Source organism: Myotis brandtii, unplaced genomic scaffold, assembly GCF_000412655.1.
Source record: "Myotis brandtii unplaced genomic scaffold, ASM41265v1 scaffold8, whole genome shotgun sequence".
Taxonomy (NCBI): Eukaryota; Metazoa; Chordata; class Mammalia; order Chiroptera; family Vespertilionidae; genus Myotis; species Myotis brandtii.
In genome coordinates this window covers 78,529-94,142 of record NW_005371219.1, presented here as the reverse complement: position 1 = coordinate 94,142, position 15,614 = coordinate 78,529, and the positions used below count along the sequence as shown (strand labels likewise).

The 15,614-nt window shown below is 37.6% G+C and overlaps 1 protein-coding gene across 1 annotated transcript in view; it reads right to left on the bottom strand.

The window, feature by feature from the left end:
* The window catches only part of LOC102259189 (utrophin), a 124,731-nt gene that overhangs the window by 65,423 nt on the left and 43,694 nt on the right, over positions 1-15,614 (bottom strand). The window contains exons 4-6 of the mRNA XM_005883699.2: positions 11,001-11,269; positions 5,463-5,609; positions 3,008-3,086 (exon numbers count right to left, since the gene is read on the bottom strand). Of these exons, the coding sequence (XP_005883761.1) occupies positions 3,008-3,086; positions 5,463-5,609; positions 11,001-11,269 (495 nt within the window). The remainder of the gene's footprint in view (positions 1-3,007; positions 3,087-5,462; positions 5,610-11,000; positions 11,270-15,614) is intronic.

Below are 15,614 nucleotides of genomic sequence, written 5' to 3'. Positions count from 1 at the left end.
ATATATATGGCATATCCAGATTATAAACTAAATTTCTCAAGACTGAAATTTCCAAATCACTAGTAACATTCTTTGCTTTATTTTATAGTCACAGGAATAACTATTAAGAACAATTGGCATTTAAGCAAACTCAATCATATGAATTTTTAAAAAGGAAAATTAAAATAAACATAGGTAAACGGTTGTAAAGAACCAAGGCAATTAAATGGATAGAAGAATCTCAAATATGTACTTCATTTTAAATACACAGAAAATATAGTTTCCTACATTTTTACACTTGACATCACTATGATGGAGACTTTGCAAGACTTTTTCACTGAGGTACTTCTTTTTTTTTACAATTCTAGTTACTCCTTATATTATTCCTAAATTAAGCCAATTATTTTAAGGCTTATTTAAGAACTGTACATGTGAATTTAGAGAAATTTTGCTAAACGAATAAACAAATTAAAAAATAAATAAAACTTCATAACTACCACTAGACTCTCATACAACTAGTTTTTACCAATATTCTTTTCTGAATTTCATGTCATAGTACTACCTCAAAAATATATAGCATTCTCAACTCTTAAGTAAATGGCTGAGCTCAGACATGATCTCAGGGTTTCTGACCACTAGTTCGGCAATCTTTCTATTCAACAATTCTTCCTCTCTTTATAAGATGGGAGGACTCCCTTCTCTAACTATGTCCATGAAAGTCTTTAAAAGGGATGAAAATGTGGAATGAAGCATATTAAGCTTCTCATTAGAGCCAACCTCATTTCAGTGTTGGCACCAGGGTAATAGGTCGGTTTCTATTTTGTGCCTAACTAAACAGGCTCCTTTTATAACCAGGGCTAATGTCCAAGAAATATAATAAAGCCAAAAATTCCAAGCAGCAGGGATAACAATTGTTAAATTTATTAATTGGGATTGTGTTTACACTTCTCAATTCATTTTCATAATTGTTTTAATTTGAATAATTCTGACCTCCTTAGACTATCAGTGCTAGACAATAGAAGGCAATGCACTTGAGGGTCACAATTTTTACAATGTTTTATTTCCTAAGAAATAAGACTTTGATTTTTATTATGAAAGAATAGTTGCTAAGTGTCGAGTTTCATCAGTACTAATAGATGACTAATCCTTATAACAGAAGTGTAAATAGCGTCTCAGTTCCTTGTTAAATTCTCTTTAATTTGGTCTTAGCACATAGCTTTATATTCTATAAAACTAAGTTTAAGAAATCTGGAGTGATTCATACCAAATGAGTAGATTGCAAACTTATTTAATTCATCAGCATTGATAGTATCCAAACTTTAGAAATGCATCCTGGCATGCAGGTAGACATTATCTTCCAGGAAGTGCTATAGATCACTCAAAGATGGCCTATCTAAGGGCTCAGGTGTGTGAAACAGGTGGGGGAGGAGAAGGGAGGGGGAAGGGAAAGAGAGCTTGAGCACTAGGGGTGTGCTGGGCAGAAATGACTAATTAGGATTACTCTTGAAATTGTGAGAGAAAAGCTTGACCTTGACTTGGAGGTAGAGCAGATTATCAACCATGACAAAGGATTAAGAGAAATATAACTGTAATCAATTTAGTTGGAGACATGGTATTACTTCAGTTCTCTATATGGTTGTAGATATAAAGAAGTTATAACAACTGGGAATACACTTTGCCTTAAGTTTTAAACTTCCCCTAAACTGAAATAAGCAAACTCTGTTCTTACATATGTTTGCCAGAGACAATGAAAGGAAAGGAATTAATGTTTAGTGAAAACATTTGTGCCAAGAACTGTGTTAAGTGCCTTGTGCAACACAACATGTTTTCTCATTTAATTTTCAAGATGATAGAGGAAATAAGTATTATCATGATAATTTTAAGATAAAGAAATTAACTTTAAGCAGAATTACTATGTTAACCCCAATCTGGGGGACTCTGGTTTCCTCAGCAGTGAAGGCTAAAGTAGGGGCTCCAATTACTTATTCAAGATCTCATGAACAGTCCATAAAACAAAAAAAGTTCAGCTGGAGAAGATTACATGAAAATCTGCATATGTGTTTTGGCTAAGTCTCTAACACCTGACCAGCAGAAAAGCTAAATAGAATTGCAGTGAGCCTAACAACCCAAAATCTTCTCATTTAAACATTTGTGGGGAATGAAGTTTTACTTTGAAAGGCACAGGTGCATTTTAAACTAATAGTGCTTTTAAAAGAGAAAAATTAATTTAAAATCTTAAGACACAAAAATGATTTCTTTATTGTGAAAAAGTTCATAACCTTTGCATGTGAAGAGCAATGATGATGTGATACTACAGTAGTTATAATAGACTAGAGGTTTAGTGCATGAAATTCGTGCACTTGGGTGGGGGGGTCCTTCAGGCCGGCCTGAGCCCTCTTGCAGTCCGGGAGCCCCGTGATTGATTGCCCCAAAGAGGGAGGCCCAGGCCACCAGCCAGGGGGCTCTGCAATCGCCCCAAAGAGGGAGGCCGAGGCTACCCTCTTGCCTCTTTGGGGCGATCGCGGAACCCCCTGGCCGGTGGCTTGAGCCTCCTTCTGCGGGGCGATCGTGGGATGATGGCGGGGCACCCGACCAATCGCATTGTACCCGCCTTGGCGGTGGCAGTCAATGCTGGGTGGCAGTCAATGCTGGGTCTCCCCGGTGCCCGTGACCCAGGAGGGACCGAGAGGTCAGCAGTTCAGCCCTCTCGCCAGTCCCCACCCACCTGAGCCTGCTGTGTGCGCAACCTGGTGTTCAGTCGTCCGTTCAGTCATTTTGGATGTTACGGATCCTGGCTCTTTATATATTAGGATGATGGTTCAGTGGAATGCCACAGCTAAAGACAAGTTACCTTGGCTCCACTTCAAAGATTTACCAATTGTTACCAGGTTATTACAAATAAGAACCAATAAACAATACATTGATCTAATATAAGTAAACATATTTATAGCAAAAATATTGCTTCTTGAGTGAAAAAGCATGCTGATTCATTCATTTCATGAGCTTAGTCAAGTTTATTAGTACTTACTGGAGAGAAAATGCTGAGAAGATGGTCCAAAATCTCTATGGGCTTCTTGAAGCTGCTTAAGGCGATCGTCCACAGAAACCTGCAAAATAATTTGATTTCAAAATAATAACTTTAATAATGTTCCTGATTTAAGCATTATTATAAAAGATGTTACTGCCCCAGATATGATTGCTTGTACAGATTCCTCCTCTATCTCTAAAATCAAAATGCTGGGATAAAAACAGACTCCTTTTGGTATCAAGTGACAGCAAATAGTGCCAGGCACTCTTCTAAGCAATTTATAGGAATGAACTCTTTTAATCCTCATAATCAACATAATTGGCATTATTTATTATGATCACCATTTTACAGATGAAGACACTGAGACATACAGAGGTGTCCAGGACATAAAGTTAGTATGCATAGTGCTAATATTCATAACCAGCTCATTGGGTGCCAGGATCTATGCCTTTGCTGTCACTCTACATTGCCTCGAGAGAGTAAAGGTCATAAACATCTTAAGAGAAGATGTGGCCACGAGGTCAGTGGCTATTCATCTCTCTTTTGTAAGAAAGGTGGCAAAAAGTGTTATGGGGAGCAAATGAAGATCTAAAATATTCCAACAGAGAAAATAGATAGAAAAATAGAAAGACAGCTAAATTAGATGATAGATAGATAGATAGATAGATAGACAGACAGACAAATAGATGATGGGTGGATAGACAGACAGGTAGATAAGACAGGTGAGTATGGAATATCTTATTTTCCTCCAAGTTTGTGTCCAATCATCTTGATTTGGGGGTATTCATATACCCACAGAAGAATATGCTTATGCATTTGTTTACACAGATTGTATGGTTAACTCCCTACATTATGAAAACGCAAAGAGTTGGTACACTGAGAAACTATTGCCAATCAATAACAAATGCACACAGCCTACTGACATTTCCATGTCTCTTTTCCTGGTCTTTGCCTCTATAGTGCATGTAAGCTGTTCCACTTAGTCTGCCGATCTTATTTTCAGCTGCCTTTAAATGAAACGTGTATATCTCTGGCTCACTGGGCAGCTTTAGTTTCTCCTGGTTGGCTATTTAAGTTGCAGAGCAAGTACTTTTTTTTTTGTTAAGGCCAAAAAGTACTTCTATGCCACACTTTACATTCAGGAGGAGAAAACAAGATGCTACTTCTGAAATTTAACAGCGTTGTCTGGCAGCATAGATTTCCCCCTCTTATTCAACCAGCAACTAGCATCTGAGTTCTAGCAGTCACCAGGCTCAGAAATAAAGAAAGCAGAACACATATCCTGTTTTGAGCATAGCATATTCCCTGACTTCTAATCTTTTCAGATGGTGATAACAGAAGCAGAATGGGAAGGAAATCAAGGTGGACCACAGGAATACCTACATAAAAATGATGAATTCAAGAAATAAAACAGAAGAAAAAAAGGAGTATTGGTCAAACATTTCTGTCTTCCACTCATTCGAAAAGCACATTTGCATTGAGTTTAGTATCCTGCCTTACTAATCCCAGATTATTAATACTCTTTCAAAGACAAAAAGGAATGTTTAATACTATACAACTCATTTCGTACCACTTCAATTTCATGAAGAAAATATAAACCCATTGTGTGTTTCGATGTTTGAATTAATTCAGGAAACCTATTATGCCTTCAAATGTTTCTGTGTGCCACCTCAAAATTACATATTTATATTATTAAATATCACATTTTAGGCCCAGAATATAGAGAGGAATTAGTAAAAATTATTTTTTCACTCTCCCACTCAAATGATTCTGCTAGTTTTCAAAAAAAAAAAAAAGATTATTATGACTCTTGGGAATTGGCCCCTGAATGTGTCAAAGCTCCACAAAGATGGTCCAAAGGGCAGTGGCTGGCAAATGCTGGTACCTAGTAATACTCGAGAGGGTTCTTCTGGGTTTGGGTTAGTTCTTCTGGGTTAAATCTGGGTGGGACAAGCAAGTAAGATATAGAGTCATTAAAATAACTGCATTACAGCAGCTAAGATCCCCGAGCTAAAGGTAAACACCACAATAGTACCAATGTGCTGGCTGTAAAAATTGAGCAAGATACCTAAAGAACAAGCGGTTGCAATAAGAAAGATGAAGACTTTCTTAACTTTTCAAAAGAAGTAAAAAATACATGACTAAAGTAAGAAAAATGACTCCTTTATAAGCCATTATGGGGAAAATGTTTCTGTGACCTACCATATGTTTCAATTACTGTGATTTATTTGACCTTTTGCAATTTTCTACAAATATCATACGAATAGTGCATCAAAAATTACATTAAAACTTATACTCATAAATAAATGAGGCTTTTGAGTTCACATGCTATGAATCCATTATCAAACACACCCATAAAGAAAAAAAATGATGGTGTGTGGCAGAATAGCAGGTATGGTTTAAAAATGCACCAAGGTCTAAGCCTGAATTATGAAGAGGAATAAGCTGATGATACCTGCAGAAGTTTCCATCGCATATTAAGGTCATCTAGCTGGCGAGACATCTTCAGAGATGGGTGCAGGTCAAGTGGAGACAGCTGACTCGATAAATCATTCATTGTTTTAACTTTTAAGTTGATTGGTGCAATTTCTTCTCTAAATGCCTGCAAGAAAAGGACAAAAATGAGGGCATCAGAAAAGAATATAACGGAAGGTGGTATGTATTTTGAACTTTCCAATGGCAAGATCAGCTGAGAGGCCAACAATTGTTTAATCAACAACGGCTGACTCACGTCCGGTCTTCAGCAGTCAAGACCACCAGCTAAAGACTGTCAAACAACAGCGGGAAGGCCGGGGAGGGTTGGGGGGTGGTAAGAGATCAACCGAAGGACTTGTATACATGCATATAAGCATAACCAATGGACATAAGACACTGGGGGGTAGGGGAGGCACTTTAAGCAATAAAACAAAATTTAAAAAAAAGAGTCTTCCTTTATATCATGGACAAACGGAGACAGAATGTGACGAGAAAGATATAATGCAAACACATTAAAGTGAGTATGTATTTCCTTCAAATTTTTCATTATATGTGATTTAGTCTAGATAATATCTGTCATTATAATCTACTTTACGAATTTCTAGTCTTGATTCTATCTTTAAATTTCTTCCATATTTCCTTATCTTTTCTTTCTTCAGATAGCTACCTTAATATTTTTTCACCAATGCAACAACTTGATTTTAACAAGTTTTCATCAAAAATTAACTTTAAAAGTGGCCAGTAAAACCATCTTCCTTAACCACAAAACCGATGCCTATATGTACTGGAGAGGTAAGGCTGTCCCTTTCAAAAACATTTGTGATCATTTAGATAGATACAGGAAAAGAGGGAAATGAAGCTTAGAACTGACAAATGCCACCTCTGGCACAGTCCAGAGCTGGTACGGTTTGGAATGAGGAGGGTATGTGAGAGAGAAAGAAAAAAAAACAAAACAAAAAATAATACTTGGGCCATGACAGTCATCTGTCCTGTGAGAGCAAGCAGAATAATACAAACACTATGTTTTCTCCATTCCTCACATAATTTTACCTGCCTCATGTTCAAGCCTCCCTTTCCAACTGTCTGCCTAGATCCTTTAAGACTCCACTCAGGTGCCCGCATGCACACCATTTCAGAAAAGATTTCCCTCGGGCCCTCCCATGGGTTCCCCAGCATTCTCTCCGCCTTCTCCAACCCAGCCAGGACATTCAACGAGCACCTGTTTGACACACAAACTGGGCTTTATAGTGGAGGCCACTCTGATTGTTTGGTGCCATACCATCCAGTGTTATGCATTTTAAATATCTTTCCTTATCAGAGCTCTTAGTACATAAAAGCGCAAGCATCCATGTTCTTGATGTCCCCCCTGTAGAATGGAAGCTTCTTGAGACAGGCACCTGGCAAAATTCAGCACAAGATTTGCAATACAAGAGGGACAGACCTCCTTTCTATTGACACAGGCCCAAAAAATGATTTTTGAAGCAAGATTAAGCCAATATGGAATTGGGAACAGAATGGGTTCTAAAAATAGAACTGTGTAATTTTATTTTTTTGGTACATCATAAGATTAGAGTGAATCATGTATTAAATTTAACTTATGGGTATTAGGTGTTGTGAACATCCTATTGGCATCAGCCCTCAGGTTTTAATCCCACCGTTAAGAGACTAGGCATATGCCCTTTCTCCTCCTCTTTCACCACTCCAAGTTGAATGAAGTAATATGTATTAAAGTGCTTTGGGGACTATAACATTTTATTAAAACACTACAAGTATTAATTTGGCTTCCTCCTTATGAGTATAAAAAGAAAGCCCCTTTAACTACTTCCCTCCTTCCTTCTCTTCTCCAAAACTTTTCTAGTTACCCTATAGAATTCTTCCTTATATAATGCACATTGGCTAAAAATAATCATTATGATTGATAAACATCAAAATAATATTAAGAATATAACTGTTTTTTAAAGAAATTAATTCTAGGCAAATCAGAGAATATGCTTCAGTGTTTCAAAATTTTGAACATGCCTAAAAGCCACATAAAGAAGCTAAGGTGGGGACTCAGCAGGGGCAGATCTGGAGCCAGAGTCGGAGTGAAAAGTACGGATGGTGGAGGTAGCAGTGCATACATTTGAAACAATGTACCTGCACGCCAAAGGGCCAAAGGTAGGAAACATCACCAGAACTCTAAAGACATCAACATTTCAAAATAGGTAGAAGAAGGCAAGCCCACAAAGACATGTGAAATGCTGCAAAATGGAAAAAGAAAGAACTCGGAGTTGTGATAGCTTTTCTCCATGGCTGATGTCAGACAGTGCACACACATACAGCCCAGCCAGGAAAGCAGTTATATGATAACAAAGGCATTTTGTTAATATAACATAGGCCTAAGGAATTAATCACTGAAATGGACCCATGCGACAAAGAGAATTGGGAGTTAGGATGGGGAAGGAGAATTTTTTCAGCCTGGACTTTGAAGAAACCTGGTGTCCCTCAGATTCAGTTTCAGAATACCTACAAAATTTAAACCCTTCAAGCTTTCTTCAGTTGTGATTTTAATATTATACATTAATATTCTCTCCTTGGAGAACTCAAGATTTTTAATCTGCTTTTAAAATCAATATCTTTGTAAAATACCAAAACATAGATATTAAAGATTAAAAATAAAATGCTAGAAAATATTCTCAGATTTATAAAATTTTAAATGACCTTCAAAAGACATCAAAAGATGCCCTTCAGAAGATAAAACTTTTTAAATTAGATTCTAACATTAAGACAGATTTTAAAATCTTCCAGAATGATAAAATAATGTTTTTCTCTTACAAGCCACAGGTAAAAACATGAAAAGATCTGTGACAAACAAGGTCTGTAGGTTTTGTTTCTGTTGCAGTGGTCAGGTGTTTTATGGCAACAAGAAATCTCTTAAGGAAGTATATAGTTTGGTTTGTAGAAGCTTCCAAATTAAGGGGGTAGAAATAAAGCAAGTTTTAAAATGATCTCAGATCTGCCATGTGTTCTATTATAAAGAAGCAATTTATCATGTTCTGGCTGCACTTTCCTATAGGAGAATAAAAATCTATGTGGTCTTCTGGCCGTAAAAACAGAAACATCTGCTGGTATTAAAGGCACTGCCTGGCAGCCTGTTGGCAGATGTGAACCCCAGACTGGTCTCCAATCAGGTGTGCATTATGCAAATAAGAAAGACAAGGTAATTTTAAGGAGTTAAAATTATTTGATTACCCCAAAGATTTAGTTTCCCACTTGCTTTGGCATATTGAATAATATTTAGCAATAATCAGTACTTATTTTCATCTGCCTGTAGCTTCGATGGGATTTGGGGTATATGTTAGAACACATGTAAAATGCCCCAACTGTAAGATCTGGGTTTTTATTTTTTTTTCCTAATAAGATGTTAAAATATCTTAATCCACAGTTTATTCCTTTCTCTTAATATTAATTGTAACTTCCCTAGCTTTCCACGTAAGCAGAGATTTGAACAAAAGGATTTGGATGCAGCGCTGGATAATTTCTTTAATCAAATCAGATTAACAACGCCAAAACTTTTTGGCCTTTAATAACCTTATGCAACTTTTTATTTTCATCCAACACTAATCATCCTATATTAAAAACTGATATTTCAAATTCAAATGGATAAATTCTTGCTCTATCCAAAAGACATCTTGCAGTCCAAAGGAACATGCGTTAGTAGACCACTGACTTGAAGATCTTCAGTGTTTAAAAACATCTTTTAAAATACAGGAAGTAACCCTAGCTGGTTTGGCTCAGTAGTTAGAGGATCAGCCCGCGGAATGAAGTTTCCCAGAGTTGATTCCAGTCAAGGGTGGAAGGCAACCAATCGATATGTCTCTCACATCGATGTTTCTCTCTCTGTCTCTCCCCTTCCTTCCACACTCAAAAAATTATTTTTAAAAATATCCTTGGGTGAGGATTAATAAAAAATAAAATACAAGAAGTATGCAACTTCCGAAAGAGCTTTATTTTCATTTGGTTATTCAAAACTCAGATCCACCCATAGACATGGATTTTAAGATACTAGAGTTGTAGGAAGAAACTCACTTAACTCATTGGGTGGCTGGAAAGGTGTGTATATTTAAAATGAAAGATGGCAAGCACCAATACTCTTTTAGTAATAATATTTTTTTAAGTTTAAATTTTAACATGTAACTTTTAAAGCTTTGAATTTTAAATAGATGATCAAAATTGTGCTTAATTACATTATTATGAATGAGGTCTCTACAATGAAAGTGAAGAGCAAGAAACAGATCATGAAAACTCTACCACTTACTAGCCATGTGGGCTTGAGCAATATCTTCAAATCCATCCTTTATAAAATGGGCATAATAATAATACCTATCCTGTTGGGTTAGTGTGATGATTAAAAGAGATAGCCATGTAAACTGCTAAGGAAGTTCCAGGCACACAGCAAGCCTCAATAAACGCTATTATTCCCATGCCCCCCACCCTCATATATGTAATTTATCTAAGTATTCAGTTAAATACCTAGACCTTTCTTCTCTTCCTATTCAGCCACATGTTTACAAACAAAGGGAAAGCATTATCCAATGTCTGTGCACAAAAGAGGGATGTCTTTTGCAATAAAAATCCTATTCATGATAGATATTATCAATTAACACCTTCTGATTTGTCACTAGTTCATGCTTTGATTTGATTTCTAACTATGCAGTATATAGTTTACCATGCTATTACAAACCACACTATACTCTAAATCTGTTATTTGTTTCTCTAACTGCTTAAATCCCATTAACTTTATTTCTGGATATGTTCTAGAATACTGTATCAAAAGGGGGTCCAGAAGATAGATCTAACACCTTAACTTTGGGCTATTCCTGACCACAAACAGAATTTATAGCTAAACGAATCTTTCATTGATATACTCTAATGTTTGAGTATATTATATAGTATAGGTATGCTATATATACATATTATGTAGATAAGAATTCCCAGTAAAACAGGATACTTTTGATTAAAACTTAAATTCAATTCAATACCAATTTACAGCAAATACAGAGTAGAGAGGAATCTGCCAGATTACACCATGTGGATGACATTCTGCAAATTCCAAGCTGTGAGAAACACTATAAAACAAACAATTCAGCTGCCTTAACAATTGCATTGCAAAAAGAAAAGAAAAAAAAGATGGAGGGGAATATTAGAGATTAAAAGGGACTTTAAAATATTTCTTAAAAACCAAGCAAGTGTTTAGGGATGCACAGTGGAGTAAAAAAATATTAGTTTTTCAAAAATAATGTAAATTATGGAAAAAAGTCAGAGTTGCTATTGGGGGGAGGATTCTGATGGGAAGGGGCATAGGAAAGCATCTGTTGTGACTGGAAATCTTCTCTATCCTGGTTTTGGCAGGGGCTGTAATGGCACTGACCTTATAACAATCCCTTATAACAAGTTACACATTTGGCTCTCTTTAATTGTGCCATATTTAACCATAAAACATGTTGTAAAATCCCTTATCTGAGGCGGTGATGCTGACCATGGTTTTTTCAATGTGATCCTGCAGCGAGTCGATGAGTAAGTCGCCGACGGGCTTCCAGCCGTTCCTCACGGCCTCTGCCTCCTTCATGTCAGCATCCAGGTCGTCCATGGCTCCCTGAAGGTCTCTGAGTTTCTCCAACGCCTTGTCCACCTGCTTTTGCCAGTTACTAGTTACAGCATTTAGACTTTCCCACTTCTCTTTAACTTCCGAAGACTGTTTGCGCATGGCTTTGGCAATCTTTTGGGCTCTCTCCTCGGGAGTCAATTCTGTGATTAAAGAAAAAAAGAGAATATTTGGAAGCCTAATCAACTTTGTATTCCTTATAGTCAAGTGTGAAGAGCATCTTTTGAAACTTTGCTACCAGGGTACTGGGAGGCAGAGTTCCACTAAACGGGGGAAGAACGAGTGTCTCTATAACTCTTCTAAGAATGCCCTGATGCTTCTCAAAAGAAGAAAATAGTTACAGAGTAGTAAGTGGCCCAGTGATTTCAGCAACTTCTAAATTTTACTATATTTGCAAACCTTGAAATATCACAAGTAAAAAAAAATAACAATTTTTCTTTCACATGTATTTCACATGTTATATAAAAACCGAAGACCATTTTCATTCCATTGTCCTACAGAGAAATGGAGAGTATAATTAGGAGATAAATCACTTTAAGTTATGAGGAAAAATTATGCAAAAAGAAGATGAATTTATCATGTTCCTTAAAAACAAAAACAAAAAAACAAAAAGTAACTGAAGACAAGTAACTTATCTTAGCTGAGTTTGTTTGGCACTCATCTTTAATACAGGGTGTTTTCTGTAGTCCAGGATCAATGTAGCACATAACCAATGTTACAAGAGAAAGATGTAAGATTTCAAGGACCATCCCAAACATTTCATGAGGGCTTCCAGAATGTCTGAGGTAAAGTTAGATTTTCAGACAGGAAAGGGAAGGCATGATGCAAAGTCCTGCCACAGGACAGGGGCAAAAAGACAGAGAGAGAGTCTAAAAGACAAGGAAAAGATAATGACAGAAATGAAAGTCAAGTTCAAAGCCCAGGGTCAGAAACAAAGACATGAGAAGCTGACAAGAAAAGGGCAGAAGAATTGGATGCACATAAGCAGGTTAGATAGATCACCAGCTAAACCCCCCTGGGCCTCACTGCCTCAACACCTGAGGATGCCTCCTTCCCTAGCCAGCTGGTTTGATGGTTTTCTTGCTTGACCACTGGAAACAGAGATGCAGGTCAGAAACATACAATCAAGTTAAACTGTAAATTACTTTAAGATAGAAATGCACATTCTTGTTTGTGATAACATCCACCTTTTTGTGTCAGTCACATTTTTTAGCAACTTCCTCTGCACCTCAAAAATGTTCCAAATCACCATAAAATGAACTCAAGTTCATCGAACTTCCTAGGGAGACAAACTCAGCTAGCCCTCCTTAACTATAGCTTTCATACTCAACATAAATTTGTCTGTCTGTCTTTATATAAATGCTATTTAAGAAGTCAAGTTAAAGGGGCCTGGACATATGTTTTTATCTATCTAAATTTCCAGAATATTCTAGATATCAAAACTTAGACTTAACAGCAGCTATAGTAAATCTCAGGGACCAAATGGACTCAAGAATTTAGTAACCATAGAGCTCCGAGTTGCACTGCTGAAATGCTCTGAGGCTATAGAGACACTTGAAAAATCCCTTGGCAATAAAATTGATTATCAGGAAAGAATGTGGTATGATAGGTAGACTAAATATACCAGCACATGGTAAATATGGAAAACTAAGTGAATCCAAGACCCAGCTTCAAGGAAGGCTGAAGCTGGAATATAGTCCAGCACAACAGTCAGGGGAGGAATCAAGAAGCTGGGAGAAAAGCCCTAAACCATGCAACACATCAGGATTCCAGGGTTCCTGAGAAAGGACTTTGGGAGAAAAGATATGTCTTTAGGCAAACCTTATTTAAATCCTATACCTTCAAGATATTGAGAAAATGGCAAGTATGTAATACTTATATTATATATAATTTATTTTTATATAAATATAAAATGCTATATTGTGAGTTGAAACAATGATTCATAAATGGCTGGATGAAAAGGGGAATTGACCATTTCTATAATGGCAACAGCAGGGTTTGTTAATAAGCCACTTGGGCTTTTTAAAAGATATATATTGAATTGCTAATGTCTCACTTTTGTAAAAAAACAAAACAAAAAACACACACAGTACCAATTTCAGAACAGACAATTTAAATATAATAATTTTCCTTGGATGCAATAAAAGCTGTGTCTGAGCCAGTCATGGAATTACCTGAGACACAGCTTTCTCCTATGACAAAATACCTGACACTGGCTGTGACCTTTTGTCTTCTATGTAAAACCTTTTGATTGATCAGTCCTTTCGTAGTATATATTATATAGTCCCTATTCAAGCAGCTACGCAGAAAAAAAGGAAAGCTCTATTTCATCATCTGTTTGCTAGAAAAAAAACATGTTATCTAACCAGAGTCAGAAAAATAGTGCCTCCTACTAAAGCAATAATCTGTTTATTATTATTACTAGAGGCCTGGTGCACAAAATTCATGCACGGGGGAGGGGAGGTGTGTGCCTCAGCCAGGCCTGCACCCTCTTGCAATCTGGGACCCCTTGGGTAGGATCGCGATCAGGGCCTATTGGGGCTTTCCTTTCCCCGGCTGCTGGCAGCTGGCCCCGCCCCCGCCGCTGCCACTGCTTGCCATCTTTGTGGCGCTGCCCCCTTCCCCTGCCACCAGTCGCCTCCCTCTGCAGGCAACAGGCATGGGGTGCAATCACTTGGCTGGCCTGAGCCTCCCTCTGAGGGACAATCGCTGGCCAGCCCTGCACACCTGCCATAGCGTTGCTGGCCGGTAGCCTGGGCCTCCCTCTGTGGGGCAATTGTGGGGCGATGGCGGGGGCCCCCCCTCAACCAATTGCATTGCACCTGCCTTGGCTGGCCTGGCGCCAGTGCATGTAATAGCTTGATCGTCTGAACGGTCGTTCTGCTGTTTGGCCAGTCGATTTGCATATTATACTTTTATTATTATAGACTAGAGGCCCAGTACATGAATTCGTACACATTGAAAGGAAATTAATTAGAAGAAATATTTTAGAGGCTGGGGAGGGACCACAGGAGGTTGGCTCCAGGGCATGCCTGGCTCATTTCGCCCAGTCCCAATTGGGGTGATCGGGGCTAGTCAGCCAGGAAGAGACCGTGGGAGGGTTCCAGGGCATATCCTGCCCATCTCACCCAGACCTAATCAGCTAGACCCCAGCAGCAAGCTAACCTACTGGTTGGAGTGTCTGCCCTCTGGTGGTCAGTGCATGTCATAGCGATTGGTGAAGCGGTCGACTGAATGGTCTACCGATTGGTTGGACACTTAGCATATTAGGCTTTTATATATATACATACATATATATTATTATTATTATCATTGACTTTATAGAGAGGGGGGAGGGGGAGAGAGAGAGAGAGAGAGAGAGAGAGAGAGAGAGAGAGAGAGAGAAACATCATTGATTGGTTGCCTCCTACACATGTCTGACCAGGGATCAAACCTGCAACCTGTGTATGTGCCCTTACCAGGAATCGAGCCTTCACCTTTTGGTATATAGGAGGATGCTCCAATCAACTGAATCACACTAGCCAGGGCAACAAACTCAATTTAATGAAGACTTTAAACCAAGAACAGAGTGTGGTCCCTAATCAAACAAAAACTTCTCAGGGCATTTGTGAAACAGGTAATATGAAGCAATATTTGAAATATCAATTTATGATAATCTGGAGTAAGAAAATAAAAAAAATTTTAAAAAATCAAAACAGCAAAATAGCAGAAAAGATAAAAATAAATAATTACATGTTAAAATCCACTTGTTCTTCAAAAATCAAAGAACAAAGTTTGCTTCAAATTTTGTGAATAGATATTTTGTGGTAAGGATCTTCTTGAGCCGTGGTTCTGAATACTGGTGACATACTAGAAACCATCTGAGAGTTTGTTTGTTTGCTTGTCTGCTTTTAAATGCTGATCCCCAGGGTACCTACCCCAAAGGATTAAAAGATTCTGACTAAGTTGGTCAAGGGTGAAGGGCAGCAAGACTGAATGTAATGTGTTACCAGGTCACAGCTTATAAATTGATTACTCTGGTTCCTACTGCTGACACTCAACAGAGGATTTCCACTCCAGTGAGTTGTGTCATTCCCACCCACAACAGAGCCACTGACACTGAAGGCCAGAGAGCAAAGAAATCTATTTTGTTTTGAAAAGGCAGTAATAGAGGCTAACCCCAGAGACAGAGGAAATAGCAGGATAAAACTAAATAAATGTATTGACAATTCTCAGACCAGCAGCACTTTTCCTATGTCACTCTCCTATTCCTTATTGTGTATGTGTGTGTTTTGTGTATATGTGTGTGTATTCTTTGAGGGGGAAGTATTTTGTTTCACTCTTCATTTTTCCATCCTCCTCCTTTCAGGCCTTCCCATTTACTGGACCAAATTTTGAGAACGGAATCTCATTTAATTTCTATATTTATATTCTTATATTTGTATTATATATGTAATAATATATTGCAACTATTACTACATTTATTGTATATTTACATACTTTAAAATA